This window comes from Eutrigla gurnardus (assembly GCF_963514095.1).
Source record: "Eutrigla gurnardus genome assembly, chromosome: 20".
Taxonomy (NCBI): Eukaryota; Metazoa; Chordata; class Actinopteri; order Perciformes; family Triglidae; genus Eutrigla; species Eutrigla gurnardus.
This window is the reverse complement of record NC_139931.1, coordinates 10,827,906-10,837,049: the sequence shown is the minus strand read 5'-3', so window position 1 is coordinate 10,837,049 and position 9,144 is coordinate 10,827,906. Positions and strand designations below refer to the sequence as shown.

The 9,144-nt window shown below is 42.1% G+C and overlaps 1 protein-coding gene across 2 annotated transcripts; it reads right to left on the bottom strand.

Moving 5' to 3' along the window:
* Positions 1-401: 401 nt before the first annotated feature.
* LOC311031662 (uncharacterized protein) lies at positions 402-4,515 on the bottom strand. Of its 2 annotated transcripts, XM_084038065.1 has the most exons (14): positions 4,403-4,515; positions 4,153-4,259; positions 3,878-3,997; positions 3,723-3,768; positions 3,559-3,606; positions 3,366-3,435; positions 3,182-3,256; positions 3,027-3,107; positions 2,830-2,916; positions 2,705-2,734; positions 2,564-2,608; positions 1,923-2,012; positions 1,534-1,632; positions 402-1,368 (listed from the first exon to the last, which is right to left on the bottom strand). In XM_084038065.1, the coding sequence occupies exons 1-14, from the start codon at positions 4,464-4,466 to the stop codon at positions 1,320-1,322; spliced, it is 1,011 nt and encodes a 336-aa protein (XP_083894191.1). In that variant the 5' UTR covers positions 4,467-4,515; the 3' UTR covers positions 402-1,319. The 2 variants fall into 2 exon arrangements, with proteins under 2 accessions (XP_083894191.1, XP_083894192.1); XM_084038066.1 differs by lacking the exon at positions 3,027-3,107.
* Between the last annotated feature and the right edge of the window lie 4,629 nt (positions 4,516-9,144).

The following is a 9,144-nucleotide window of genomic DNA, read 5'->3' as shown; positions in this document are numbered from 1 at the left end:
AACCCACCCATGGTGACTGATCATAGGAGTACAGAATGTAAAATATACGTTTGGTGTAAGTACAATCAAGACATTTGAAGCTAATGCCATCTGGAATAAATATGTATTAATTGCATTTGCATCACTCATTTAATGTAATAAAAGGTATGTACCTCAGTAGAGAGTCACGACTAGTTACTGCCCCCTTGTGGTAAGAAATTGATACTCCAGGCACAGGATTGACTTCAGTATTTGAGAAACTTAGGTAGTAGTAATAATAATAATAATAATAATAATAATAATAATAAATTATTATTATTATTATTATCAGACATTTAATTTATGGGCGCATTTATAAATACTCAAGGACACCTTACAGTTAAAACAAGCAACTGTTTGATAAACATAACCAGGCAATGAAATCAAAGATAACAATTTATTTAAAATGCATGACAAAATAAATCATTTGTAATATACTTATTTCATTATATTATATGAGTAATATACCGGTAAGTATTGCATTGTATTTAAATTGATCAATTAAAAGCAAATACAATGTAGCTGAGTACATAAGCAAGAAAAGAAAAGTACAGAATATTCATAATTGAAATTTGCAAATGCAGAGTGAAATGCATAGTTTCCAAGAAACATGTTACAAGATTAAACATATATGATGAATAAAGGCAAGCTTACTTCTAACTGATTTGATGAATAAAAAATCAAAAAGAAATATATATATATATATGTGTGTGTGTGTGTATGTGTGTGTGTGTGTGTGTATGTATGTGTATGTATTATATATTATATCTCATTAAAAGCATACACGCTAATAAGGTAATATAATATAGATATATATTATATGGAAATGTTTACTTAGTTATAAACATTTATTTATTTATATCTGTTATATAAGTATATGAATATACAGCTGTGTATGTGGGACATTTTCTGACTGGTCCACCCCTCCTTTGGTCAAGCCATGAGCTTATTATTCTAAGTAACAAACAGTTTTTTGTAGTAACTAAAACCAAATGAATAAGTTGTCTGGTCTGATTAGCTGATCATATGTCAATGAGCAACGCATAGAGAACACCGATTTCCAACGGATTGTCTCATTTTTCTGTGGAGAAAAACTCATCAGAAGGATTTTAAGATGTCTTAATCCAAAAACACTTATATCATATGGTTTTTAGAGAATATCTCTCATAACTGTGTAGTCGTAGCAAAGAGCAGAATAGCATCATGGGATAAAAAAATATTAGTTGATTCCAAAGGAGCTGCCAGTAAATGTACCACATACTCTGACTGTGTTATCATTGTTATTATAATCGTTACTATTATTATTTATTTAGTTCTTCATGATGGGTGTTGACTTCACGTCTGTGTTCCCTGCAGCAAAAAAAAAAAGAAAGTCAAATCAAGAACAACATTTTCACAGATTGATACACACACACACACACACATACACACATACACACACACACACACACACACACACACACACACACACACACACACACACATTAAAGCATTAAAAGAAAGTTTGCTACTTACTGGTGCAGTAGAGCACTCGTGACCCGGTCTGGGTCAAAGCCGCGTTCGTCCACCAAAGCTACGGCATCAACTGTCATGTCAGAACCTCGGCTGGCAGCTCTGGAGACAGAAACAACAAGGAAAGGAGACATGAGCCTCTGCACAGAAACAGCAAAGCTTGGTTAATGCCCACTTTCCGAGCAGACGTCAGACCAGTTCTGAAGTTCAGATTGACCCTTCAGATTTGGGCAGGGGGGAGCAGATCATAAAGTTACTGCTGACAGCTGTCCAAACAGCAACAGGCGAAATGAAACGTGGTGTGAAGGAGAGTGGAAACTGGAACGTGACGGTGATTTCTCTTTGGGCTCAGTTGTGAGTGCAGAGTGACAGAGAGCAAGAGGCGGTCTCACCGTGGGTTCGACAGCAACGCTCGTCCTTCGTTATCACGATCTTCAGGACCACGACCACCGCGAGTCCATCCATTGTGCGTTACCTCGATCCTGTAGAAGAATTCCCGACCACAACCAGTAAACAGGTGGGCTCAGACAGACCTCAGGGGGAGTACTTCAGCTTTGACATTTTATTTTATTTGAGATCAGTCTACCGTCATTTGACTTACCTGGAGGAAATCCTGGTTTTGTTTACACTTTAACTCAAATATTTAGGAAACAATAGTTTTTGTGTCAGTTATAGAATATAAAAATGTATTTTTGAGGTATGAGAAGTAAGTTTGAGTTCGGGCTAGGTGTCATGCTCTTTTTTTTTTATATACCGGTAATCATTTTGCAAACTTCCTAAACTGAAGTTAGCATAACCTGTGGGCTGCTGTAAAATAATTGATACAATTAATAATGCATATTTCATGCTGAACTACTAGAGTCATAAGAATTGATTAACCTCTTGGAGGCTATAAATAATATACATTTTCAATGGGGCATATTACCACCTCACATGCTCTGACTGTTAAAGGGGCATCAATGTCATGCAAAAAGGGTAAAAAATGTATTACAAAATCTATTATGTTATTTAAATTGTTGGACTACAGACCTACCTAACAATGTCTTCTCCTTTGTCATCCACTGGATCGTCCCTCGAGCTCCCGAGGCAGACAGATGCAATAGTTGTTAAATAAATAATAATATTAGAATGAACACACTGACAAACCAGCCACCATCCAACACCAAAAGCTTACCTGTTAACATCGGGGACGTTCATGTCTTCACTGCAAAGCAAATAAGAATGGCAGTGAATCAAACCTGAGGAGCCTAGAAAACAGGGCTCGAGGCAAAACCAAAAGTAAACAATCCTTGTTCTCACTTTTTAGTCGGTTGGATTCCCACGTTGTTGGAGTTGTGGTCCTGACTGTACGATTGAGCAGTCTCACCCTCAGCCTTAGGAACACCACTGTTGGAGACAAGGGGAGCTTTGAGCAGATTACAGTCTAGACTTCCAACTGCTATTTGAAAAAAAAATACAACACTTGGATGGTTTCATTTTTAACGTGGCAGCCAAACCTTTGATTATGCACACTTCCAAACGTGCCATCATGCTCATCATTTTCACCACCTCCATGTTGCTCAATGGCAGATGATTCACTAATGACAAAGAGGCGATGAGGATGCGTTCATCTTCACTGATCTACGCTGAAAGCATCTGAACGTGAGCTCACCTGGTAACACTGTTGAGTTCTGTCGAGGCCGCATCACTATCTGTGGCCTTCTGGAGAGCTGTACAATGCGGCTTCCTGACACACCAAACACACAGCAAACACACATTTCTGAATCCATGCGAGACACTGTCCAAGTAAATGTCCTTAACAGCAGATTTTAAATGCAAAACAGAAGATAACTCACATTTTCCAAAATACGGAGCACACCACACATAGCACCACAGCAATTACAGCAACAGCAACAAATACGCCGACTAGACAACAGACACAATTCAAACTTGTTATTTTACATCAAATCAATTCATATTTGCCAACGGAAACATTGTGAGGCCTACAGAATAACTTCACAATGTCCCTGAGGATAAACCTCCACTCACTGATGAGGCTCTGTGATGACTCATCGGGATCAGGATTCTTCTCCGTCTCTGTTTAAGGTAAAGAGTTGGAAATGCATCATGAAATATAAGATATGTATGCATTTATGATCAGTGACGTAAGGTTCAATAATAAATCAGTTATTTACAACATCTGATTGCCTCACCAGTGATTTTATAGTCCAAGCAATTCTCTTTGACTAAGCCAACGCCCTGAAAAGAAGGTCAAAGGTCATATTGTGAAAATGTAGAATATGTATTTCAGATTTACTTTATTCCTTTTAATTCATAGAAGTACACATTAAAATGGATGGGGACTCACGTTAGGAACTATGCACTCGATGTTCAGGTCTCGACAGTCTCTGGTCACAACGGATGTATTGTTCATGCTCACCACTTCTTTTGTAAACCCAGTAGAGCTCGAAGCATGAGCAATCTTAGTCTGTTGGGGTAACAAGTGAAAGAAAAAAAAAACATACTTTGATAAACTGAAGTCAGAACCAAAGACAGGGACATGGAGTTATTTGCCAAACTCAAAAATTCCAATTCCGCTTCATCCCTTCCCCCATTAAAGATTGTAAAATTAAACCAACACACCTTATTATCGTAGACGTTAATCTCACTTCCCTCAGGACACAGATGTAAGAACCGGAATCCCTTCGGAGTCTTAATGTCATTGCAGGAAATGTTTTTCTGAAGGCATTCTTTGAGAGAATAGAGGTGTACCATTAACAAACATGTCGCTCTCAGTAACAGTTGCACAACAGCCACGCGGTAACATCGGGTAACAGGCCTAAAAAACAGAAAAACATGAGAGAAAAACATGTGTCAGTGCTCTATCTCTTACCTGATGTTTGACTGATAAACAATGATATAATTATAACAGTAGTTGGAATCATTTGAAGACTCATTTTGTCGAAGAAACGGAGAGATCGTGAAGACGATGCACAGCAGCTGAAATAAGGAAGTAAATGAACAGGAAGCAGAAGAAAGTTGAAAAGGAAAGTCCCCCCTTGCTGTGGCGTGATTTAAAGTTACAGTGGTTTTTAAGTAAAGCTTAATCACTTAATTCATTATTAATTTCAAGATATCTGGGACAGTACCAGGACTGTATTGGAAATTATACTATGAATGAATTACTTAAGTGATCTCATGTCTTGTTGTTTGAATATATTGCAGATAATGACTTGATTTGTAGTTGTGAGAACTCAACACAAGGGGAGGCCCTTGTCCTTCAGGTCAGAGACACACTGAACTGGCTGCCCTCCTCCTTCAGACCTTTGTGAAGAGACACACAATCACCCCGGGGTTATATTCTAGATGTTTAAAGCATGAAACAGATGTGTCATCAGATAAGCACATCCTGCAGCCCAGCATGGATTCTGTATTGTGGAAGTTTTTTTTTTTTTTTTTAACCACTCAGTTGGATGCACTTGTATTAATCCGTGTTCACATTCTCGTTATCTTTGGAGAGGGTTATGGACAGAGGATGGCAAGTCCTCCTGACATACTCCAACCGTGAGAGAACAGAGGGGGGACAGGGGCCACTGGGTGCTCAAAGAGGCCTCTGTCATTTCCCTTTCACTCTCTCTCTCTCTTACACACACACACACACACACACACACACACACTGAGTGCAAGGATAAAGCAGACGCCGCCCTGCTGCAGCACGCTTCATTTACACTGCATCTTCCCTGGTCCACCGAGAAAACACAGACTAGTGTCTGTGTCACTCAATATGGGGCCCTCTCTATCTCTTCACCTCCGTCTACTTCCTCCCTGCCCCTCCCTGCCTCCCCTTTGCCCTCCCCATCTCTCTTACATTGCAACAGTCCACCAGCGTAGTGAGCAAAAAAAAAAAAAAAGGGAAAAAAAGGAGTACCTGGCTCTCAGGTTTCCCCCTTGAACATAATTATCCCATTAGCTTAGATATGGGAATTGATATTGAGGCCAAGCAGATGTACTTATTAGCCCATTTGGTGTGATTAACTGCTCCAAGTTCACATCATTCTCCAGCATTTCCTCACTTGTCGTCGAGACCCGTAATGCCTTAAAAATGACAGCTTCACAGCAGGCATGAATGACGTAGTGAATGGACTTTGCTTGGCTCCCCCCATGGGAAGCTGCGTGGGTGTGGACTTGTTCAATCGTCTGATCCATTTTTCCGTAGATATCAAGTGACAGTGGGAGGCTTGGATATCCTACCATCCCTCTCCATATCCACAGAGCCCCATGCATAAACAGAGGAGAGCGGCGATGACGCAGGACAGGCTGAAAACACACACAGAGCTCCGAACGTGGATGTCCCACGGCCCACAAACACTCTAGTTGTGAAAGGAGGAGTGAATTCCAGGCCGTCTAAACAGGACTTCTAGGGTAAATAATTACAATACCGCCACTTTTGAGTCCTCTCCCCATCTGTCTCAACTCTTCCCTCCTTGTTCCGCTCATAAGAGCGGCGATGAGAGATAAACAGCTCTCTTCCCGTCTCACTGCCACCCCCTCAAACCCTCATACTCTGTCATGGTGGATGAGAGTGGGCCTACTTCTGGCTCTGGCTATTTGTGAGATTTGCTTCATGAACAAAAGAATGACAGGGGTAAATTAACCCCCATAACGCTCGTACAATTCGCCATTATGAACCCAAGTTTAGAACAAAAACCGGGTGCACCATTCAGAGCGTGTGAGTTTTGGAGTCAAAGCTGAGGCAAAGCAACACCCTGAGAATCCTGAGTAGCTCTGAAACAATAGTTCTGGCTGCCCAGTCAGTCCCCTGCTTGGCTTGAGTTTGCTCCACAACGGTTTTCCAAATACACCCGGGAGAAAGTCGACCGCAACCAAAACAGCACATATATGGGCCAGGAGTGACCCCTTTAAAGAAAACGGTCGTGTTCACGCCCTGACAGTGAGTATTTTAGACTTACACTATAGATAACACAATTCCCCCCCCCCCCCCCCGTTATATCATTCAACCAGAGAGCAACACCAAAGGCAATTACATGGCATTTTGCCTGAGCCCCAACCTTAGGAGCGACTGAACCGCGGCAAGGAAAAACTTTGAGTCAGAGGTGCTTTCAAGTAAAATGGTAATAAGCATAATCCCTCATTCAGAATGCAAGCTGAAAGGAGGAGTGAGTTGAGAGAATGGCAAATCGTGCTGGGACTGTTACAGACACTTTGGCCTGTCCACTCCCCCCCCCCCATTGGCACAGCTTGGATTTCACAAAGGCCAGCACAGGAAGCACACCAACACCAACACATACTTTGCTCATATATGAAATATGTACACAGTAATCACATTCATCTGGGTTCCACCCAACTGGATAGGGCAGTAAGGCATGCATGTAAAGACACAGCAAAGAGATGAACAGCTGATAAGAGTGAATTAGCAAGTCTAAAGGAATATAGTCTTCGCCGGCGTGAGGAGTGGAGGTGTCACGGGAATGTGAATGTGAAGTCGCGGGGCCCCGCACAATAACATGCACACCCTCACCCCACTTACACACACATATTAAAGCACCATACTGGCCAACTCTACGCCTCATTTCCCAAACCACAGCTCACCCTTCACAGAGCGTGGTGAGCCTGGGCACAGCAACCTGATCCTGCTGAGAAAGTCTTATAAGAGGGGGGGACAACAACCCAATCAATACACCAACCATGAAAGATCCAAATGCTTTCTGTAAAACAGACAAACCTCCGAGTGAGGCTGCATCAGATACATTATGCAGGCTGTCTCACACAAACAGCCACGTCGAAGGAAGCACTGCGGCTCTCATTCGCATGCTGCCGAGGCACATGTTGTGCAATATCGGAGAGTAACTTGGACAGCCTCTATTAATCTGTTTTCCAGCTCAATCTCCTGAGAGGGATCTCTGTCAGAAAACAAACCTCTCTGTTTGAAGCACGGCCTCCAGTTCAACTTGTTCAGCTTCTGCCTTTCTCCGTATACGCTCTCCTCAGCCTACTTTCTCTCTCTGGCTTCTCCTCTCACTCCACTTTTCTCCCCCTGCCATCTCTTCCTCCCTCTCTCTGCTCTTCTCTCATTGTTTTTGCCCTTTTCTTTACTCTTTTCATCCCCCCCCCCCCCCCCCCCCCCTCTGTGATTCCTTGCTGGCGTAAGTCTCAGTACTTGGCTGGGTGAACCCAGGGCGAGCGTGTCTTGTTACAGCAGTCCAGGCCCTCTGATAAAGCCCTGCATTGTGAAGGATAATCCCTGAGAAACAATCAAGATTTTTATACCTGGCCCTCTGTTATTTCTGTACACACACACACACACACACACACACACACACACATAACTCACGCTGTCACGATGTCACACGCGCCACCATTTGTGCCAACACACAAACAAGTAAGAGTACAAGCGCCGGCATGCACCGCACACAAGTGGACTCATGAGAAAGTATGCAAGATATTCCCATCCAATTACCCTTTTGGTTAATTTTTATTTACAAGCATGCTCTCTGTGCTTTCTGTCAGAGTTCCAGGGGACGAGGACTCGTAAATTGGTAGTTGCTGCGTTGCCGTAAAAACGTCAGTTGAATCGGTGCGCGTATCACTGTCATGTTTTGTTAAGGCAGCCCTTCTGTAGCTGTTCACACTTGGCTGAGCCCTATTGTTAAATAAACAAAGCCTCGCGTTTGGTTGTGCTGCGGATCAGTGAGGCGATCAAGCACTCACCTGAAAAATTGGAGAGGGGAGAATGGAGAACAGAGCAGGGGAGCAGCACACTGCAAAAAAAAAGGACATGTCAACACACTTAAGAACTTAATTAATACAGAAATATTGCATGCAATAACATGAAAGACACAGGTGGAGCTAACACTAACATGCCTGTGTGCCATTTAGGTGTTTCAGCACCACTGCCCTGGTGTTGTACCATCGTTAAGGTAATATGTTGCATCTGTTTCCTCAACATATCCGCTGCAAAAAAAGGCCTATTGCATGTGAGCAAGGCTGACCACACAACTAATTACCAGTACCAAAATAAATGTTGATTAAAAACCAAATTTGCACCGTAAACAAGCTAAGTCGCTTTACTTTCTTAATTTCCTGAAATATTTACTTGTACGTACGATGTGCCAGTTCTTTGTGAAGACAGCTGTTCGGTGTCTAGACAGGTAGATACCTCTGTGGTCCCAGGTCTGGGGTTGTCTCCCTGTCACTGCCATCATTCCTCATCTTCCAACAGGAGGTTTTTCCACTGCCGGCATCATCTGTCACCACAACCGAGGGCAAGGGGAAACATAATTACAGGACAGGGGTAACCACAACTCGCCCCCCCAAGGTTAGGACTAATAACCATGCTAGCCAGATGACTGTAAACAATGCATCGTAAAAGCTGCTTAAGTCCACCTGTTGTGTGAGGAAAAAGACAATTTATTTTTAACAAAATACTGAGACGAGTAATACAAGAAGAAATGATAAGCATGTGCAGCAGATTTAATAATAATCATTTAATAATTACTGTTGTTAAAATTATTATCCAGTACTTAGCGTACTCTACTTACTGCCCTTTATCTAGCAATTACACAAGCTGTCTTTGGCAAGTGATGTTAGCGGATCAGCATTACACACAAATTACAA